Raw genomic sequence first — 24,623 nt, 5'->3', positions numbered from 1 at the left:
TTGCTTGGCCCACTCCATATACAAACATAAATGACATCCCTATCACAAAAAACTGTCACATAGCCCTTTATGCAGATGATACCGCTTGCTTCACAAGTAGCAAAAAACCAGACACTATTCGTAAAAATCTTGAATTTGCAATTAAAACAATGACGGAACACTTAACTAAGTGGAAAATTCAAATTAATCAAACCAAAGCAGACGCTATATTCTTTAGTGTTAGAAAGCATACGCCAAGTTCAGATCTGAAAATCCCCTCTGGAGAAAGTCTGAAATAGCAGTCAGTAATAAAATATTTAGGAGTAACGTTCGATAAAAGAATGAGATGGGCACCTCAAATTGAGGCATCAAAATGCGAGGCGATGCGGGGCTTATCCTCAATATACCCAATATTTAATCGCCATAGTTCTGTATCAACTCAAAATAAAATAAAATTATATCGCGCGCTCATATTACCATTATTAACATATGCTTCACCTGTATGAAATAACACCTCGAATAATAACCTTTCCAAACTCCAAATAATACAAAATAAATCCCTAAAAATAATTTATAATACACCCATATATACAAACTTGAAAAAAATGCTTGCCATAAATAATATTCCGTTCGTTACAGACATTACTAACAAACTAGCTAGTAGATTCTATGACAGAATCACTAATAACCACACCTAACACACTTGTGAAGAATCTCGGTGATTACAACAAAATGTCTATACCCTTCAGGTATAAAACATAGATTACCTAAACACAATCTGCTCTAGGTCGTCGACTTTAGAGAGTCTTTCATTAATATTATGTATTAGATGTATTATGAGCATTTATAGGGATTGTAAATAGGTTTTTGAGCTCTTTTTCCTATTACGCTGTACATATTAACATTATAATAATATGATTACTAACAAAATTAAATTAAAATTGTAAAATAGAAAATGATCAGTAGATCAGTAGCTATTAATGTATATATAAGATGTATTGTGAACATAATTTAGTAATAATAAAAAGCATTTAAAAATCAAAATCAAGCAAATTTATTGACATAAGTAATTGTCGGCTATTTTGCGGTCGCCGATTGTCACTTGTTGTGGAAAATAGTGCGATAGATGGCGCCATGCAAAGGGTTTGTTGTTTGTAGTCTGTGAAATTGTGTGCGCCGAGAGAGATAACTTCATTAAGGATTCATTAAATGTCCGACCGTGGGAGTACCTGTGGCGGGGAAGGGTTGGAACAGGGGGTGGGGGTTGGTGATTTGTACCGATTATTGATTAACCGAACTGATTTGAATTGGAAGAGCTCGGCGGCCCTGTGGCGCCACCACGTGTTTACTAATTGGAGGCTAACCGTGCGTCACTCTGGCGGCCAAATTTTATACACAAAATGGCGAATACATATGTACATTGAGACCGTCAAACGATACATACAAAGATACATACAAACATACATATGTATATGAGTATGTATGTATATCTGTACACGATTCAAGTAAGCATTGACTAGACTTTTTACTTGTGTATTTGATGTTCCAATTTTAGTACATATACATATGTAGCTGAATATCTTAACAAATCGAATGTATGTAAGTTATTGATACTATTTGATTTCATTTTTATATAATTCAAATTTGTTCGTAGTATAAAAAAATTTGAATGTGACCAAACAATATTTGAGGAATATAAGAAGGTTAATTAAATACAATTCGATATTTAAACATACATACATATATACACGTTCACTCATATGAGAGTATTTTCGCTACAAATGGTGTGCAAATTTAGGGAAACTTACACAAGACGTTCTACTTCCGATAGTCAGATTTTGTTCAAATTTTTTTATTACTTAAAATCACTATAAATATTTTACACATTAAATATCAAGAAAATAAAAATAATTTAAAAGGTCGAAATAAAATGAAATATTGTTTTAAAAAAAATTACTACATCACTTTTACGAATTCTGACCAAAACCTTATCAACACAAAGTTAGTACATAAAAATACAATTATATATTTTCAGCTCAGTACGTTCAGTAGTGCGTTCAGTAGACTTTTTTAAGATGAAATAATCCCCACCTCCGGTTTATCAAATTTGTTATTTTTGTATTTATGTATGTACATGAAAATTGATATAAGAACTATACAGGAATTTTTTTCGTGAAGAGCACACAAATTTAAAGGGTCGAAAATAACATAGAAAGAAAAATCAAACAAGAGTATGCTGTCATTTCCGGTTGGATATGTGATTCCAAGATCGATAGTTTCCTTCCAGAGTTTGCCAATTTATCTGATTTCAATTGGAAACGGTTCCAACAAATTGGAAGTACCGTCCTATTTCTCGCAAAATTTGAGCTTACAGCATCTCACAATTTTTTGATATTAAAAGATGTTGCAAAAATTTGTCAATACATGTCTCTATGGTGATCGATATTTATAATTAACCTTGAATAACACTTATTTACGATGTTGAAAAAAGATGTCGTATTAATAAAAATGCGTGTAACCTGTATTAATGTATAAATAAATCTTGTATGCATATATACACATGTATATCCAACATCTCATCAGTATGCATAGAAGAGCAATAAATGTTAATCTTACACCAAATTTATTCGAAATTGAATGATAACATGCAATTTTTTTCGCTTTAGTAACCTTTTCCACAATTACGAAAAATTACGAAACGAGACTGCTAAAATTGGAGCGTTGTGTAAACGACCGTGACACTATTAAATGTCAAGTGAAAAACTGTCACAATGTCCGAAAAAAAAGGTGCAATAAACGAATACAATGTCACATTTATCGATAGTACCCTTGAATGCAACTTTTCTCACTTTGAATATATTTTAGTTGATGCCTAACCTCGCGCGGTCGTGAAAGCGTTAACGGGAAAAAAATCCACTTAAAAGAAATTAACCAAAACGAAATAAAAACCGATAAGATGAAGTCGTTTTCCAATTGGACGTGCAAAGTAATTTCGCCTGAAAACGAACGACATTCTTTCTGAAGACAAAGACTAATGCCTTGCAATAATGGCGACAAGGAGAATCATTTAAATGGAAGCTGGCTGCACTTGCGCCACATCCTGTGCAATGCAAATACGTTAAGAGAGCACACATGCTACATTTTCCTAACGTGGACACAAACTCCGTTTACAAATTATATGTTTACATGTTTAGAATTAAAGCAAGCACATTACACACCATATTTTTCAAAAATAAAGATATAAAACATTTAAATATATTAATTTAATTGAAATTTTATTTATAATTATAAAGTATTATCCCAATTGCCGAATATATGTACGTACCTGGATTGTAATACTTGCACATGTATAATTTGCGGTGAAATTCCAATTTATTTTTGGAGTGTGGGATAGACCGCTTTTGCGGACAAGGATATACGAGTCTTCTGGATATTGAGATTTTAAGGCTTTAAAATTTAAATTAGATCAAAAAAAAAATTAAGTGTAATCTAATATGTATTTTGTGATGGTTTCAATTGTGAAGTTTGATATTGCTGTGTGTGAAAATTTTAGAATGATAATATTACATGTGTCATGTTTTGTATTAAACATTAAACATGTATTTATAAAAACATTATTTTATGTTGTACAGGTAAAAACCCATTTCAGTACATCATATAATTAATTAAAGGCCACTTTAAAGATCAAAGAATTCGACCCCTAAAGCCCTCAACATGAGACCACCCCCCCCCCCCCCCCCAACGAATACAGTCTGAGAGATTTTATCATCGGAGAACGAGACGGTGGTTGTCCAGCAATAATATAAATAACTAGTGTTGTGCCCGTTGATTACCCCGTTTCCCCGCATCGTCTCGACACGATCGATCGTCACGCCACATCCCTATGCATAAATACAGTCCTGGTATTCTAAAATTTGTTATTTTATTAAGGGTTTGAAGTCCCCGGAGGCAAAGTCCCCCAAATGAATATTCATAAAAATAATATATTAAAATAAACTGTTCAAATAAATTTAATAAAATGTTTACTATTAGATTAGTCATGTTTAAGCGGTTTATGTATATTACAAATACCGAGCGAAGCCGGGTAAAACCACTATTAGATAATAATAAAAGAAAACAGTATCAATAGTTAAAAGTAATGAAAACAATAATATGCCGTTAATCATATGACATAAATATGTACATTTATGACAAAAAAACCTAGAAATGAAAAAAAAATAGTAAAACATAATATTAAGAATTGATAATATTTTGAATAAATTTAATAAACTAACCAAAAGTTACACTATGTAAATATGTCTGATCAGCTACATGGTTAAATAGCCTAATGGCTATGCATATCGCAGTATCGAAAAGAATGCTAGATTTCGCAATAATAGGCGAAAACAGAACATGTTTACGTACTCTAAAATACATTTTTTAGATGCCTAATATATTATATTATGAAAGTGCCATCAAATGCGACCATCGCACGCACGACTCTTCCCCAAAATCCACGATTCGATTAAAAAATTAACACAAAACAAATAATTTCCATTGTACCTATACTTACATATATACACTACGGAGAAAGTAACGCGCATACATACACGTTGGGTCAGTTGTTATCAGTCGATTTCACGGATCGGCAGTTTGGAAGTGTGCCAGGGTTTAGCTGACAATGCGTCCCATCCTCATCGACACCTGGCAACATCCGGTCAGTGTCCGCAAACGTGAAAAAAAAGCCAAAACGAAAATGGGCAATCAAAAAATGAGCCGACGCGTGCAAAAAGGGTGGGTTAAACCGAAACGACCCTCGCGGGTTTTTATTAATTATAATTAAAATTAATTTTAGGTTGGTTTGCGGTAGCCCTGAGCGCGTGCAGTCAGGGTGTGTTTGCACATTTACGATGCACGCAATCACCGTTGCGTAAACAAATAATAATCACCGATGTTTACCGATTGTCGACAAATACAATAAATTTATATATCGCAGTTCGATCGTTCGGTGACAACCCTGACCGCACCTGTCAATGTTGAATTTGTTGTATGAATGTAATTGGTATTGAAAATTAACCATGCACTTGCAATATGACGTTTGTAAGCTTGTGATTTTGAATTATAGCAGTACTTAATGACGGGTCTAATACACACGCTCTTGACAGTTTTCCGTGATGTTTTCTAATGATCAGGTCAATGCCCGGTGGTCAATCTCGAAAATTAGCACTGGGTTTAGAGATTATTTAAGGACTTAGATCTATGAACATTTCAATATACACAGTCATTTTTTTTGAAATTTTTTTATAAAAAGATCAGATATATAGAATCCTCTCATAATAAAAATTAAACGTCTGAATATAAAAATGTACTAAATCTAGTCATAAAGTCAACGACATGCAGATTGATAGGAAATGACGATCATGTTCAATTAACTCAAATATATTACACGACGTTCAAATATCCAATATTGAAAAGGAATTATATATTTTTTTCAGGATGTACAATTCTTATGTCCAAAAAATAGAAACAAGATAAAAAAAATTAGTACAATAATCGATATTAATGCGCCACCGGATTTTTCTCTGAATCGTGTAGAATCCACAGATAAAATAACTACAAATTATCCAAAAGATATTTTCAATTTCTTTTAATTGCAAAAATTATGTCTGACTGAAAATTTTGATTTCATTTATTTCTTTGCTAAGCAATATACATATGTAAATTTACTAGAACGTAATAATATATCTATGTATATATGTATTTCTTTAAATGAAAAATGAAACACGATAAATTAAATATAATGTATTATAATTATTGTATTATATTAATTATAATTAATTACCACATTATATCAATTATAATTAATAAATATATTATATTAATTATAATTAATTAATATATTATATTACTTATAATTAATTAATAAATAACAATTAAATATAATATATTATATAATAACTTGTATTTTACATTTATTTAAGAATAATTATAATTAAATAATAGCACGAAGTATTTTTTTTTTCAGAAACATATAACGAAATATTTTAATGCTACTTGAAAATGAATATATTATAAGTAAATATATATTTGCATAATAATATTTGTTTTTGGGAAACAAATTGATTTGGAAAAACCAGGAAAAATATGGAAATATGTTTATGTATAATGAAACAATATCGGTGGACGGACAAAACGGCAAAAAACAATTTTACGAAAAAAAATGGGACGAATGCAAAGTACGTAAAAAAGGGGGGGGCCTCTCCTTGCCAAAACGGGACGAATGGTCACCCTACATTGAGTGGGTTTCGAACCCGTGCATCTCCTACTGATAAATCGAACGCTATAAATAATTACCACTATAAATAATCTCATATTTGAAATTCTGCTTTAAATCAATAATATAAGTTCTTTTCGTATATTTGGTAAAAAAAATCAATTTAAGTTTTAATAAGTTTTTTTTTGATTATATGAATATAAATTTAAAAGCTTTATTCTAATAATGCACCCGGTGATATTTCATAGGGCGTATCACTAGTAGTATATAATTTAGTTGAAAAAAGGGTTTTTGTAAATCGTTTTACAAATAATGTATACATATGTATCATAGTATGTTTTATTAGAAGGCCGTTGTTACGGAAATTGGATAACACTAATGTGTCTTAATTTTTAATGATAAATTGTCGTAATTTTCACTGCGATAAGTTGCCCAATCGATTGCCGCGACAGATCTTCTCCTCAGTGTAGATTTTTATATACTATTTTATTTATTTTTCAATTAATCTTGCACACTCGCCTAACAGATTGCTCTAAAGCAGCAAATGTGCTAAACAGATTAAAAATCAATAAATGATATAATACATATATTATTAAATACATAATTAAACAAATCAAAACAGCACCTGCCATCTATGTTTAAACATTATAAACATCGTAAACAATACGAATAATAACATTTTTTATTATGTAACAATGCGAAATATTTATATTTCAATAATCATCCATAAAGACATATATTTACATATGTAGAAAATCTGCCGAAACCTAAGAGATAATAATAACTCAAGGTGTTTCGCAATAGAAAATTGGATAAGAAAGCCAATTTTACAGGAATCGTTTAAAATCAGAAAACTTGACAAATTCTGATAAGAAACGACCGATCTCGACAAACCAAGGTCTGGCCAGCAACGAGACTCCAGTGGGAAGCGAACTCATGACCCCTAGCACGAGAGAATATGTACAACACTTACCACTAGACCACGCTGCTGGTATCATAAAACGATTGCCATTGATCAAACTCACCTAAAACTTTTCTTTAGGCATACAGTACAGTTCATCAAATACGTACATTTTTCATTTGGCATGAGATTCGGACGTGTTGTGCGACCTGGCTAATTCCCGACGATTATTTGGGGTATGACCAATTGTCCTCGTTGTCGGTGATTGTCCACGCTCATTGAATTATTCGACGGGTGCATCGTGTGTGCACACAATGCACTCTCTCTCTATCCATACATCCACTACTAGGCCAAACAAAGCGACCCCAAACAATGCAGTTCGCAGAACTGTCCCCCGACCGGCAATTTACGGGGGTCGTCCGTCAACTAATCAATTAAATATTCCGTTTGCATCCGAGACATCTTCACTTTGTGCCTACGGATACGTAATGATGACCCATATGGATATGTTGTATATTAAACACGACATCTATGGTCAAACATTGTACATGTACATTGAGTATCAGGCCAGTCCATAAGTTCATACGCATTTTCAGGAAATTTTTAAATAGTGAAATGACGGACAGGAAATATTTAAATGAAAAATGACGAAAGACTGTTCCATGAGATGAATCCATCCTTTTTGCGATCTGATCCACTGTTAATTGTGGCTCTAAATCAACAAGATTTTTAAGAAATCAATATTAACAGGACGTCCTGAACGGGATTCGTCATAAATGCTGGTTTTTCCAACTTTAACATTTTTAAACCATTTTTGGGCAGTCCTTACACTGATAGTATTTTCACCATGTTCAAAATTATTTTCTATCGCTGCAGATCTGGCAGATTCACCACACGAAAATAAAAAGTATAAAACAGCACGTTTGTATTGATTATCGATATTCATTTTATGGGTACTAATATGCATCCGATTTTTACGAAAATTGGTGACAGACTGACTAATACACTAGTCAAACGATGACAAATTTTGACAGGTTTGAAATCTTTTTGGTTTAGTAATGAGTCATCGCGAATCCCGTGCATGTTGAAAATGTGCACGAACTTATGGACTGACCTGTTATTAAAACAAAGCAAATATACATCAATCAACACCCATACAGATATATATATATATATATATAGTCAAATTTACAGCAATTTATACAATTCAAAACTCGAAATTTGCGAGAAAATAGGTAAATTTGCCAGTTTTGCTGGAACCGTTTCAATGAAAATCAGTTAAATTGGCAAACTCTGATAGAAAACGATCGAGCTGGAATCAAAAAGGTCTGACCAGCAGCAACCGGTGGGATTTGAACCCGTGACGACTTTGTTTGAATGTATTATATGCTAACCACTAGTCTATGCCACTGGGTGAGCGTGTTACGAAACGTTGCACCCCCACTCCTCTGAGCCGTTAAGCTAGAGTGAGACGGTAAAAAGGGGCCTGAATCCCCCCTTTCCTCGATTTGACAATTACTTCACAAACCTAACTTTTTTCTATGTAGATTTCAATTCTGCAGTGCGTAGTACAAAATATAAAATTAGTGCAGTGCGTAGTACGAAATTCATTTGGTTCTCCAGCTTCTACGTGGTAATACGTCATGTCATGCCCGTTGTTGCTGGAATAGTTGGGACTTCATGTCATTATTTGCGCGGTAGACATCATCATTTTATGGCTCGCACAGTTCTTCATCGAATGGCTCCTATTCCAAGAGCTATCTTATTCCAAGAAATCGTTGCTACTAAGCTTGAATGTGATATTTTCCACGCCAGTGATTCCCCCAGATTCTTATATATTGGTGCTGACTATAGGCGCAAGAAATTCCATACTTTTTGTTTTATTATTTGATATTTTTACTTTATCTGCTATTATTATAATGCTTTTTTTTTATGATTGTGTACGTATAAATGTATTTTTGTCTGTTTATATATTTTTTTTATTTTACATACATATATACAAATATACCAGGAAGGCTTAACAGGTAAACCCCAAATGCGCCTTCCTGGTCCACATAATTATTACATAGATACATATAAATCAAAACAATATCTGACTTTTATGGCCAGATATTACAAACATCGTATTAATACGATAAATAACGATGAATAACTTTCATGTAACAATACGAATTTTACATTCGATAAACAACCACAGAGACATATATGGTGAGCAATATGGCGAAACCTAAGATATAACAATAACTAAAGGTTCGCAACATTATGGCCAACAGCGAGACTTAGCGGGAATCGAACTCGTAACATCAAGTACGAAATAATTCAACATTCACCACTAGACCACGCTGCTGGTCTAGTCGTGGATTTTTTCTCGATTCCCTGTATTTTTTCGACCATTATGGCTCACTAGGGACCCCTGTAATGCCACAATGGTCCAAACTTAAAGTTAAATAAATAATTTGATGAATAAATATACAGTCGATTTTTTTCTAGTATATAAATTATATGTAGTGCTATGCGAAATTATGAGATGACCTTAGAAGTGCCGTTGTTGAGAAAAGGCTACGGAGAATTAATACTGTAACGTAGAGATTGGTGATTGGTGCTCGTCGACTTCTGGTTTACTACCACTGATCATCCGATTGCGCGTTTACACCAAAAAAGCATTGACGTATGAATAAACCGTATACAACTAATAAGGTTCCGTGACCACCGTGACCAATGATTTGGCGGATTTGGTCCGTGCTTCATTGGGAGCTGGCTGGTCAATGGATTAGCAAGAATAAACTACCTCTAACATCATTCGCTGCATCTTTCACTTCGATCTTAGAATCCTGTCTACACGTCTATGCTACCATACATCTAGGATTCAATTCGTGAATGGACACATGGTATAGGTGGTCAATGGACAGTGAAAATATACTGGTATTTATTAGAGTAATTTGTCGTACGGTACAACTTGTAACGATACCATATGGCATAGTTGCCCAGTGACTTGTTGGTACAATCAGTTGGACAATTTATCGAAGCGACAAATTAGTAGATAGTAAGTAGTTGACATTTTAATTTTAATAAACAAATTCACGTGTACTTACCAACATGGAGAATAGGAAGCTTGACCATATCTTCCATGACTTTGTTGACGAGTACGTCGCCAGGTGGGTACAGCTCATGCTGGGATATCCTCAGCTGGAACAGTTCCAGGTTGGACGCGTTAGCCCTGAAATCATAACGAAAGCAACCTTGATTATACTTCATAGCTATACGTGTATGTTTACAAGTTCAGTTTTTTTTCGATGGGCGTCAATATGGCGAGTGTCAAGTGACATTTGATAAACGAACATGAATGCATTTTATCACGGTCACATAACTTCTCGGATGAAAACGTATACGGGGTTATTCTAAAGGTAGCTGCTAGATTGGATAAGTTCAAAGAGCTATCGAAAGACGGCTGTCGATGGCCTGCAGCCCAAAATGAGTAGATAGGAATAGTCAACGCTTAGTATCATATGAATCGTTATATTATATTTGAATGTGGCTGAAGTACAATTTTTATTTTCAAAAAGAATATTTCTGTTTAACTTGATTCACTATTTGTTATCACTTAGTGAATCACTATCTATCGTATTTGTCAGTTGCATAGGTTGTTTTTTACATCAAAATTTTCACACGTCATACTTTTGATTACTTTTATTCATTATAATTCTATTTAAAGCAAAAAAAAATGTACGAAGTTCTACAAGAAGGATCCAATCCATACGATTAATATTTTGATAGCACAATTTTATGAATTTTGGAAATGAAATTTGTAAAGTTTAATGATAGTGTGTGAAAAAGTTAATCAAATTATTTTAGATTGAATATTTCTAGTAAGAAAAAAAATATTTTTTAATAAAATGCACTCACTTAAAGCCTAATTATGACCTGTTTAACGTTAATATTGTATATGGCTAATTAATTTAACATACAGTTTTAGAAGCACTGTTTGCTCGCTCCGTTTCCCACGAGCAAAATAATACCCTGGTATCAACGTTATGCGAACAATTCCTAACATTATGTACATTCAAGTACATACATACATACATACATACATACATACTAATGTTATTTAATAATAAGAAAAATTCCCAAAATTTTATCCCTGTTGATATTCATTAATTAAAGCATTCCTCAAATACGTTCGAAAAAAGTATCTTATATGATCGAACCTATCAACGTACATATTTACATACATATACATACGTACATAGATATACCCTTATTGTATGCTACGTGTAACTTTGACATTCGGAAACATATGGTCGTGTTGTAATGTGTATGTTTACCTGATTGTTAACAATATGCGTACACAAAACGATAAAGGTAACAAAACATTGACCCATTAGCCGACATTTGTAATATAATATCAACAATTGTAACACGCATCGACTTATTTCAATTGCAGACAAGTTCTGAAACCAACTGTGAAACTAGGTTTGGGTCACAATACAAACACATATGTATGAATAATTGAAACTAAATTAACACACAAATATGAGTCTTATTCAATTGATTTAATTTTCTTTATCAGTGTTTCAAAATTTCAATCGACATACTAAAAAAACAAAACAGCTATATCAAAATTCATAAATCTCTTTTTTAGCTTAGGTTTTTGAGCTTCTTACCAATTAAGGTGCGGACATATATGTATAATCGTACCCGGCACGTTTTTTTTTAGATAGTTTTGCACATGAAAAATAAACGCTGGCATTCTTGACTATGTCGCCGCGATCTTCCTAAAACTCATCTCCTGGAGTGTTTTTGGTGATATTTTATCCTTGTATTGACATAGGTTTGACAGTGGTCGATAATGATGATTATCATATTTGAAGAAATGTAGGAGAAACTTGTCGATCGTACGAATTAACAAAGATCTTTAAGGGGGTATTCTAGTCTAGAAATTTGAAAAAAATCGATTTTTTTTTCATATTTTCAAAGCTTATATCTTTAAAAATATGTCCTTAAGATGATTTTTCAAAATTCAAACTATTTTCGGAGATATAGCTGTTTCAGTAACGTGGCATCTAACCGGCGCGTAACTTTACCCGTAACTTTTAACGCGTTTTTCTCGAAACTACTTTTTTCAATACAGTTGACATGATATCTCAAGTTCTACTGAACCAATTTACTTGAAATTTGGTGTGAGCTATAACAAAATTTCTATTTTTAAAGAGAAAACTATAACAAAATTTCAATTTTTACTATTTTTAAAAAATTCAGAAAATTCAAAAAAACTGGTATATTTTTATTTCAGACAGCCTATTTTTTTCGCAAAATAGCGGCTGACTTTTCCGTAGTTCGTGCGATTGCAGCATTTTTTTGGATTAATAATTAATTTGTTTTTTTGATATCAGATTACTAGGATGGTTGAATTTTTTGAGACCCCTCATTTCATCAGCCTGTAACTTTTTGAATTTTGAATTTTTTTCTTTGCACCTGAAAAAACACCCACAGTTTATGCCTCTAGACTAGAATACCCTCTTAAAGAAAACGCCTTTCCCAGCTAGAAACTTCGAGCACGTGAATGATATACGATTTAGTGTGTTTGTGCCTTTAAGCTGCATACGCTAATGTCAAAATAAGAAAATAACAAGAAATATAATATGTAAATAGATAATGATCACTAGACCGGTAACTTTAGTTGGTCTTGTGTGGGCAGACAACTACAAGGACACGTGTAGTCCCTTAGACAGCCTCTCGATCGGTATCGTCCAATTATTAATTACTAACTTGTAGTATCAATATTTCACCCTGTGAGGATTTCAGTCGTGCTCTGTTGAAATTTCAATCTGCAAAGATGCTACAATATAAACTGTCAGAGATGCAACATGTTCGAATTTTAACCTGTTAGATATCAAATATCATACATTGCTAGCTAGTACATATGTGCATATACAGGTTCGAAATCAAACTGACCATCGTACAGATATTGTAAACGGTTGCAATTGCAGAGCACACTATTGTGTTCACATATTGATATTGTCTGGGAGCTTTGGCAGCTTCGGAAGCCCTCTCGAAATTCAAATGGCTTTATTCACCTTGTGCCCGAAGCTTTTAAATTGCTAATCGCCAAATAAATCACGGCATTGTAATTCGCCAAGTCTATAAGTCATTACAGATTACCGGTCAATGCACCGGTTCGGTGCCAAAAGCGTGTGTTGCACTGTGCAAAAAAATACATGTGCAAATCATGACGAATTCGCATTCGTACAGTCATTCTATATAGCTGTCGTCAAAGCTCAAGGCTAGCGGAATACGTATCGCATCTGTTCGATGGAAATCGGCCGTAATCTCTAATGATGGACTGTTTCAAATGTTATATGAGATAATGAAAACAATAATTCATACTAGTACATGATGATTTGGCCGAATGACAATATTTTCAACGTCCAAGAATGTAATCGAATAGTGGATGTGAATATTTGAATTTGTCATTCTTAATTATAATTTGCGCTATTTTCAGTGGCGGCTGAGTCGCACACTAAAAATAAATTTGTAAATTTAAATTTAATTTTTCGTATGCTATTAATGATTTGTTGTTGTTTTTATGTTATAATAGTGTCGGTCACCTTGCAACAGAGTTCTAAATCAAGAGGTGAGTTTTTTTTTGGTGTTTTAATGACGATAGTTTAAATTTTTATATATAATTTACATATGCCATGCAGTATTGGATTTCATTGGAAATGTACGGTTAAAAAGTGATGATAAATATTCTAATATTGATTTAAAAAATTTAGAACCTGATAAAATATTTCGAAAATATGTCAATGTATAAAAAAACAGTAAGGATTAATATTATACTGCATTCAATTATGCTTAACGATTTTAAATTATCGATGATGGAACTTAACCGGTTGTTATATAGCAAAAGTTAAAATAATATGCCAACAATTAGTTTTGACTTTTAAAAGTATCACTAAAATAAATGAATCGGTCGAATAGACGTCGATGGAACTGAACCGGTCAACGAAAATTTAAATTTCAAACAGCATAAAATGAAATGCTACATATGTATATATGTACATATGTATATGTATACAGCCGAAGTGTATTTTCAGTTGTAATATATTCCAACTGGCGTTTTAGGTCACTCATATTCGAATACAATTCAACTAGTAAATTATATCACAACAATGTGCGCTAGTTGTAATATAATTGTTGAGTTTTGACAGCTCTGATTTTATTATGAATGCTTTAGAATTCAATAATGCGTTAATATTTGCTAGGTTTTACGAATAAAGATAATGAGTACTGTATTTCGACCACTCTAAGAATTTGTTTAAAACAAAAATGCGACTTTCTAACTCAATATACTAGTCGAGTGACGTTTTCACGAAAACCTAACCTCTCCACCCTACCTGGTACCAACTTATAGTTGAACTGTATTTTCAGTTGTAATATGCACATTTTGACCAGTCGCCATATGTGGGTTAGTTGGAATATATTACAACTAGTCAAAATATATTACAATTGAAAATGCACTTCAATTATAATGATACAAATTGATCCCTCATTAGATGAAATATATTCCAACTAGTCAAAATATTATATATTACATATTATAGATACACTTCAACTGTAACATATACATATATAAAATCGATTTTTCAAATAGTCATAATTTGATCTAAAGAAACCAATCATGAGTATATAAAAACAAAATCATAAATTTAATCATAATAAACAATCTAAATATATCGTTGCCAACAATTATCACAACTTCTATTTATATGTCTTAATAAAAAAATTCCAACCGTATAAATATTACTTGAGAGAGTTGGTTCCATTAGGCAAAACTACATCCATATATAAAATATAATTTGATTCAAAATTCTAAAACTTAATCTTGACAGACTCAAACTGTATATGAATAGTGAACAGTGCATTTTTATACAATTTCCAAAATGGAATTGAACCGGTTATCATATACATTTAAATATTGAATACCTTTTTTTTTTCAAATTGTATAGCCGTAATATGATATTCATATATAAATAGAAAATACAATTCTATTCAATAGCTAAGCACACGTACCGATTCAAACTATGCAAATGGAATTGAACCGGTTATCGCGTTATATTCAGGAAAACAAACTCGCATTTTCGCTAAACAAAAGCACACTAAGAACCGAAAGGATCAGAATCGCTCAAACCGCAAATGAAACCGTTTGGCGACCGCTGACTAGAAATATCAAGAGACCAAGTGGACCGCATTCACTTCACGGTTCGCCGACTCTGCAAGGAGAAGTACCAAAATCGCACGCACGGAATACCAAAACCCGTCGCGGAGGGCCACGTACGAGACTTAGAGGGCTTTCGAGTGTGCCAAGGTCGGAAGATCCCCGAGCTGGAGGGCTTTGCTCCGAGACTTGCCATTCCGCACGGCGTTGCCCGGGATAAGCCGCGGCCCGTGCCCGCAAAGTTGACAACGCACGCGAGACTTGAATGCGAAATAAAATTAAATGCGAAATCACGCACAAATTTTAATATAAGTATATAAAAGTAGTAGAGTGACCCGAGGCCACAGATTGAGAAGCGCGGGTTCTCGGTCCCGAAGAGACACGACCGCTGAACTGTCTCGGTCTGTTTGTTCGCTGACAATCGATGTCCGCTTCCCGTTCAGATCGGAAATCAATCAGTGATGAATTAACCGTGTAAGTGACACACATGTACGTATGTGATTTTGCAAATTCAATTGAATTGAAGTAATTGATTGGTTGAGTGGAATGCTTTTTGAAAACTACTCACTTTATATGGTAAAAAAATACTTTATTGACATATGCACATATGGTATTCGGTATATAAGTAATAAGTAATATGAATCATCATCATCTACAGCCAGTGGTGTAGTGCTAAATAAAAAAAAAACCAGGTCAGTGTTTAATGCTTACGACCCTCCCCCCCCGCTTTTTTCCTTACTAAAAAATTGGTAGTTAAAATATTTATAAAAAAAAATCAAATAATAATTAACAAATATTCTGACTCTTTGAAATTATGATGTATTTTTTTATATTTTATAAAAACTTCCATAATGCATCCTCTTCAACATCTTTGATTTTGCAAAACCCGTGTTAATAGCAAAATTTCCTTTTAGCAATTCTAAAACCATGTACATATGTCAAAAAACTATCAAATTTTAACATATGAATTTAGAGATGACTATTCATTTTAGCTGAGTTCCCTCATTTTTTTTATCCTCAAGTGCCTATGGTCAATATTTCAAAGAATGTTTCCTATTAATAAATTTCATTAATCGTCCTTTAAGTTTTGAATGTGCTCAGATTACTATTCGATTGTGGTCATCGTTTGTTAGAACGAGAGTCTGCCGACAATATTTGGAATACAAAATTTTATGTGAAATTTTAGTTGAAATATTTTTTAATTTTACTCGAAAAACAATTTTTATATCAATCAAAGTGCCAGGGTGGCGACCTGGCTCAAAAATAAGTATCAAGGCGGCGACCCGGCCCGACTACACCACTGTCTACGGCCATTCACCATCCACTGCTGGATGAAGACCTCTCCAACAAGCTTCAACTCGTCTCTGTTTTATGCAACTCTCATCCATCTGACCACACACATTTTCCTAATTTCCTAATTTTGCATTCTCTCGAGTACCATTCCAGCACCATTTGTCCACCTTTCGTCCATTCTTCTATCCACATGGCCCAAACATTGCCATTTCAATCTCTTCACTCTATCCAATATATCCACTACCCTTGTCATAGCTCTCACCCACGTATTACGTTTCCTGTCTTTCCTCGTTATGCCAAACATACAACGTTCTATACTTCTTTGAGTGCTTTCAACTTTGTGTAGCAACTTGAGGTTCAATGTCTAACTTGTAATATTTATATATAGAACATAAAATAAAATAAAAGTAGATGTAAATTTTAAATAACTTATGTGTATACATGATATGTATGTATATACGTATACTAGCTAAAGTTTGAACTTTCTATGACAATATTTTGATATTTGTCTCATGTGCCGAGGAGATGTAATCTGGGTATAGGGGTAAGGTATCCTCATGTACCAAGTAATTTCCTGAAGGTAATATTATATATCTAAGATGCTCATTCTAAATTCGGTTCGCGTTGAAGGTTTATTCTAACTTGGTCTAACTAGGTTTTCAATACGTGACGATATAGTCACACAATCTATAGTTTTTTTATCTATCGAGTCACCAGCAACTAATCACTGAGTTGCTCAATTAATAAAATCACCGTGACCGGACCCAACACCGGCAACCGAGCTCACTGGTTGGGTGACCTTACGACTTGGACAACCGGTGAATTGCCTGGTGTGGCATGCTCCATACAACTGCACACATTTGATCTGGTCGCGCAACAAATTTACCCGGTTTTGGTCGTGTTTGTAGAGAGGCCTTCATCCATCAATGGATGGCGAATGAAGAAAAGCCAACAATAATATGTATACTGTTTTAATATTCTCTAAATGAAAATAAATATCACTAATTTGTTGACACTATCTAGAAATATAGAGCGGCTATTTTTAATATCTCAATACACAACTAGTTCTGAAAGAATTATAATTAAATTTCGCAGAATACAATGTACGTATTATATCCGATCTAAAAATAATCATACGCTTTCACATCATGATACTTCAACTGCGACTGACTATGTTGTCAACAATAATGCTAGTATTCTGCATAATAATAGCACGTATAATAATGACAATAGTGACAATATAATGAGTTTCACATTGCATTGTACAATTATATAGCACACGTCATTCGTGAAGATCAGTTTTTCTTTGTATAATATAAAAAAAATATTATTATTCATTGTTGGTTCCAACTTTACTTGTATTGCAATCGGAAAACGCTCAAGTAATCCGCTAGAGAGAGGCTTTAAAGCTCGCATACTTGGGTATGACGTAGAGTTTACACCGTGGAAAAGCTCTCTCGTGCTGTAGAAACACACAGGAAAAATCACTTAATTGTAAATATCAGAAAAATACATATTATACGAATAAATTTGTACATATATTATATGGTTAATACTGATTTATTTGTATAGATAGTTTTTTTTTCTATATATTTTCGCTGTAGTACGAAATCTTGTATGTATGGTTTTTGTTATGACATTTTTTCTATGGTGGTTTGTTTCATTTATGATTAATTTTTTAATATTTAGTTCCAGCTGAAAGTTGGTCGTTCGCGCTGTGAGCTGAAAAGCCTCTACGTCTCCATTGTAATAATGGCCCATTTATATGAAATTCTTGGAGTCAACACGGTCGTGCTCTGGCTTACTAAAATCACCTCATGAAGTATGAAATTGCTAATACCCAGACAAGCGCTGAAAAATCTATTGAAAATTCTTCAGACACGAATATACTAGGTACCATTGTTATACCATTTATGGATGTTGGTAATTTGTTATAAATTGGCGGTCGTCGTTTTTGAAACTAGCGAAATTACGCAAAGCATTTCAATTTGTACGTTTTTAACGGCAAATTTGATGAAAAATAAATGTGTCGAGGTGTCAAGCAAGAATGAACGGATGAACAGACGAACGCTTCATAAAAATGTTTTAAAATAGTTCGGCGTGTTTGTGTGAAAAATAAAATTAAATGTTTTGAAAGTGGTCTATTTTGTATGGAGCTTTAAAAAAATTGTACGCCGAAACATCTAAAAAGTTTGAAAATGATTTAATATAATTGTCAAATAATATGTATTAAATTAACATAAGTCACTAAAATCTATATGATGCAAATTTTCCACTAGGTCTATCGTTACAGTGACCATGATTTTTGGAAAAAATAAAGTACATGTAAAGAATCGTTTTAGAAATATGTAAAAGAAAAGCATTTATTATACAATTCAGTTTTAAACTATCATATTTATTACATATTATTGAAATTTAAAAGACATTTAACGCTCGAATTAGTACGTTGAAATGAAAAAAAAATTATAAAGATAGAAAAGCAATCGTTATAAACGTGGTAAAGAGAAAAATTAGCGAAATAAACTCATTACATCACGGAAACTCATTACATGACTTTTAAAATCGCTAGATAATCAATTATAAGTATTTTAAAGCATTGAAAAATCACAATCAATAGGAAAAACATATGACTATTGATTCCAATACTCATTTTTGGCATAGTAATACTAGATATTGATCAAAAGCCTGAAAAAATTCATTACACCAAGGAAAAAATGTGGTAAAAAAAATATACTTTTGACTTTTAAATTCGCTAGATAATCAATTATATGTATTTTTAAGCATTGAAAATTCCATAGATAATGAATAATACGCATAAAGCAATAAACAATCAATAGAAAAAACATACAACTTTGAATTTCAATACACTTTTGCCATAGAAATAAAATAAATTTTGAGTAATGAATGAAAAAGACAAAAAACGAGCAAAGAAAAATTGAGCATTTTTAAAACGTTCATATTTCAAAAACAAAAAGAAACGAACAAAAATCATTATCATATTCGAATTTAATGAGTCAAAATTAGTAAAGATTAATAGTCTGCTCCGGTAATTATTTTTGTTGCTTAGTGTATTCAACACAGGTTTTTTATAAAATTTATGAATTGCATATTTAAATATTTCGGCGCTAATATAGTCGATATTTCAAAATAAAGTACAAAGGGGCAATTTTAAAAAATAAATAAATATAAAGGACAGAGTTGTGAAATAAAGACTGTCCTCTTGAATAAAGCGTATCTACATACATACATACATACATATGGTGAAAAATCCAAAATTTGCATTTTTCCTCTCCGTTCAAATGTTTAATTAATATATATGTACATATATTGTATATATCGTCAAAACTAAAACAATTGTACAACTATGTACAACATACATATTTATATCTTCAATAATATCCAAGCTGGTACATACATATACATATACATAGAGAGACCAAACAGTCACGTGCCGTTAAAGTGTTTGTAGTAGACGTAGATACATAAGTTCATATACATATATATATATAGGACACATGGCAGACGGTTGGTAAATCCAGGTTTGCATTCAGGTATCGTCAACAGATGGTGGACGTGGCTTTCGCGGTTCCTCCAAAGCAAACAGCGACCAGCACAGAGGATACGCTGGACGCTGGACACGACCAGAATTTTAAACCAGCCCTGTATGTATGTACATACATACATACATACATATATACAAACATACATAAAGTGCGGCAATAACTTTCGAAAGTTAATTGATATTCGCACATTTTTACGTTGGGGGTGGTGAGGGGTTGAAATACATAAGCATTCGGTTGAAACATCGTAAAGGACGCAACAACCTTTACGACCAAGAAAGGTGGAATGTATAAAATATAGCGGGGAGAGAGATGTCCGTCCCGGATCGGGGGACCTAAGGGTGAGTGGGCGGATGGGTGGGTGGGACGAGTAACAAACCCTTAAACAATCTGCATATAATAATGTAAAAATCAGTATGTATCCGGGATTTGTGGTGAGTTTATATTTATTTGGTGCTCCCGAATTAAATTAAGGATTGTTAATCTATGTATATACATTTTCTATGTTATTGCATATGTATATGTATGTATGTATGTACTTAATTTTTAGCCTAAATTCGGAAATGTTTGTATACTTTTATTTTTCAACATAAATAACATATGAACCGGCGTTGCTCGGCAAAATTGAAGTATTTAGAAGGCCTTCAGTTTTATATGTTACATCGCCCAGGTATTTTTTTATGTCAGCTGCTCGATTCTGGACACAGCACTTATTTTATGTACCTAATTTGAAATTTCTTGAATATATTGAAAACTGTTGAATTAAATAGTGGGTACAAATTAACATGGCGTCGCCCGGGTATTTTTACGTAGGTGCACTTCAATCTTGGACTCCAAGCCCTTTCAAAGCTCTTCTAGGGTCTAAATTAGGGTATCATGAGAAAGTATAATTAATTTGACATTACTGAATAAAAAGCAGACACTTCAATATTGGACTCGGACTCCTTTCAAAATTCATCTAGCGTCTAAGCTATGGTATCATGAGAGAGTATACATAATTTTACATTTTTGATTTTATTGAAAACTGTCGAATTAAATAGCGGATACACACATTTGAACGGCTTTGCCAAATGTGTCTTTATATGGGAGCCCTTCGATTTTCGAATCCGAGCGCTATCAAAACTCACCTAGGGTCTTAGTCAGGATATCGTGAGAGTGTATACCTTATTTGACATTTCTGAATGTATTGAAAACAGGCGAATTAAATAGCAGACACCCATTAGCAAAGCGTCCCCTGGTGATTTTACATATAAAATTTAAAAGCCTTTCGATCTTGGACTTCAAATACTATGAAGATTAAGTTGAAAAGTTGTTCTAAGTAAAATAATAAAAAAAATGGTAGAATAATTATTTTCCAGACAAAAAATATAATATATATGTATGTATGGGGTTTAAAAAATATATCACTAAACAGTATTCAAACCCTTGTATGTATGTACGTAGTCCGTAAAACGTGATTTCGGTAAGAGGGTGGGTAGGTCAAAGTTGAAAAATAAAACGTGCTGGGGGTGCGTCTGTTACTCCACTTACTACGTTACCCCACTACGATAACTTTCAACCCCTTCCCTGAGAAGGGGTTTGCAGATTATCTATTTATTGCGGTCCAGTTCAGAGTGCACGTTTTTCAGGAGACACACCGAAGGTTTACTGGCCGACCGGTTAAGTTATTGTTATTTCAAGGACCCGAGACTTAAGGTGGGGGGGGGGGGGGAGATATTTGGGAAGGATTACAATAGAATGAGAATATGAAGCCTGCGAAGCCTATGAAAAAGCCGAAAAAATGCGAACTGCACAGGTATGAAAATCATTTTTGGCATAAAATGTAATCGTATCAAGCATACGGTGCGGTAAAGAAACGAAACACGTATTTAAATAAGTTAATAAAATTGAACTCAAATCTTCAAAATATTTATGATAAAATTGATGACGTGAGAAGCTGATGTACCGATAAGTTAAGCTCCCCCTCTCCATTCAATCCATAAGGAGGTCATTAAGCTTTCTTTTCATATTACAAATTTTTTGGTTTTTGGAAAAACTTCTATATACATATGTGCATATGTAGTAAAATACAAAAAGTACATACACATACACACACACATATATATATATATATATATATATATATATATATATATATATATATATACATATATATACATATACATATATACACGGTCGGGTATTCTTGCAATTTTTCGTGTGTCATGTGACGTCACACACTCAAATCGAAGGAAATAATATATTTTATAGAAGATTATTGAAATTTTCCGATACTATGGGACTGCAAGGATAAAAACTTAAATAAATAAAAAAATTATGCTTCAAAATTTTTGGGAACAAATCATAATATGAACTATGAATAAGTGAAGAAAAAAACTAAGTGTCATAATATTATAAACAGAAAACAAAGATAGTAAACAAAAATATGGCACTGACAGTGATGAAACATCAATTCAGTCAACGGTATTTAACAAGTGTGGACGGTTGACTACCTGCGTCTACGCATATGCCGTAAGGTATGCATCATGTTGAATGTTGAAATGAAAATTGAAAGACGAAAGCGACTAAGTGGAGACATATGTAGGTTTTGATATGGATCCGCCATCGTCCTGTCCTCTGGCAAGAACTGTGGCTTATTTCAATTCTCCTATCCTCGTACCCTCCGTTTCTTAAATTCACTAGATGGTACCATTGACATTTGTCACATCTCTCGTCATTTGCTGCACCACTGCCTTGGTTACAGAGGTCGCAACCAATAGGAACAGTTCAGTTAGATTGATCAGTTAAGAATTTTAATGTCACGTTAATTTATTCTTCTATATTTCTTTTCTTCTCTTTATATATTTTTACTTGTATTTTCAAGTACTTTCTTCCATTTTTAATCTGTTTAGCACACTCGTCACTTTGGAGCATTCTCTTAGACGATTGTGCTTGATTAATTTATGTATAATAAAATAGCTTTAGCGCGCTTTACGAGTACTTTTTCAGAAAACTTTGTATTGTAAGTACCATTAGATATGTATGGTACATCGAAAACAGCGAATTTTGGAATTTGGAAACACCTTTAGGTAGAAAAGATGTTATATATCATGGATAATCCATAAAAAATAATATAAAATAAAAAAATATATTTGCATTGAAGTTTGTCGAAATTGTAAATTTTACCAATTCTTTTAAATGTTTTTTAAATTTGTGCTCAGATTTAGTATTTAATTTTTTTTTAAATTCGCCTCATCATATGAATGGAACAATTTTACATTAAAACTCCTAATATGTAATGTTTCTAATTCTATCCAATTTCTACCAAATTCGATAGCATAAAATTGAAAACTGTGGATTTGCATAACAAGCACATATTTGTAGATTATATACAGTTGAGTAAAGGCCACACTGCACACAACAAATAATATAATATATAATAATACATACGTATGAGCGTATGCGATCTATCATTCACGGAGGAATGTATCCAATTTGGGATTACGGCCGCATATACAAGGGTGTACTATTTTTTTTATATATACATATATAGATATTATTCTTTTGCGTACATAGAGATGGAGAGGGTGTATAAGGGGTGGTAGATAGAGGCACTCGTGGGGTCCGCGGGCCGTGCTTTATCCGCCCTGGTGACCGTCCTTATCTCCAGAAAATTCAGAGTCAAACGGTCGACCCCTAACCGCTGTCCGACCAACCGCCCCCTATATCTGGTCCAATCTACAGCGGTTTCTCTTTCAAATCGACATTTTTATTTTTCAACCGCTCAGCAATTTTTCCCTATACCTTCCCTGCGTCGACCCTCGAACCTACAAAGTGACCCTAAAGCTTGGATTATAATTTAAAGAAAAAAATCATACTCAAATTTGTCCTTACATATGTCTGTATATACGTGATATAATAGTAAGAACAATTTTATAAAATGACTAGCATTGTAATACAAACAATAATAGAGCTCCAATTAATATCATCGCAGTTTGAGAAACGCAGTAGCGATACACTGATCATTATTGTGATCGGTTTCAACGAGGAGAGGATTCGGTCGTGTTTTCATTTCGTTTCGAGGATGCACCATAATTAGGAAAAATCACAGATGTGCATCGATGCAGTCGAGCCAGGTGCACCCAATTCGCAGGCAGGGGTTCGCAATCGAAGCTCGCCCTGCTAAGCCTCCGAGCTAACGACCCCATTATCCCGAGAGAATATTCAGTTTTCCCTGTACATATTATATAGTATTTTCCACACTTGCGGGGCACTCGCAAAACCGGAAAATTCGATCGAGGTAATTAATTCGCGACGATAGGGATGAAAAGCCGATGGAATTTTCAATCGGATAGAGGAAAATTTAATGCGATTTTTCATGAATATAGTCGTACTATGTAGGTATATATAATGCGCTCTAAATCACGTTCTGTTTTATTGATC

The 24,623-nt window shown here is 33.2% G+C and overlaps 1 protein-coding gene across 2 annotated transcripts in view; it reads right to left on the bottom strand.

The window, feature by feature from the left end:
• The window catches only part of LOC143913074 (extracellular serine/threonine protein CG31145), a 149,425-nt gene that overhangs the window by 33,718 nt on the left and 91,084 nt on the right, over positions 1 to 24,623 (bottom strand). For both annotated transcript variants that reach the window (XM_077432618.1, XM_077432619.1), the window contains one exon: positions 10,226 to 10,350. In XM_077432618.1, coding sequence (XP_077288744.1) covers positions 10,226 to 10,350 — 125 coding nt within the window. The remainder of the gene's footprint in view (positions 1 to 10,225; positions 10,351 to 24,623) is intronic.

This window comes from Arctopsyche grandis, chromosome 6 (assembly GCF_051622035.1).
Source record: "Arctopsyche grandis isolate Sample6627 chromosome 6, ASM5162203v2, whole genome shotgun sequence".
NCBI lineage: Eukaryota > Metazoa > Arthropoda > Insecta > Trichoptera > Hydropsychidae > Arctopsyche > Arctopsyche grandis.
Note: the sequence above shows the minus strand (reverse complement) of the source record. Positions and strands in the feature narration are given on the sequence as shown.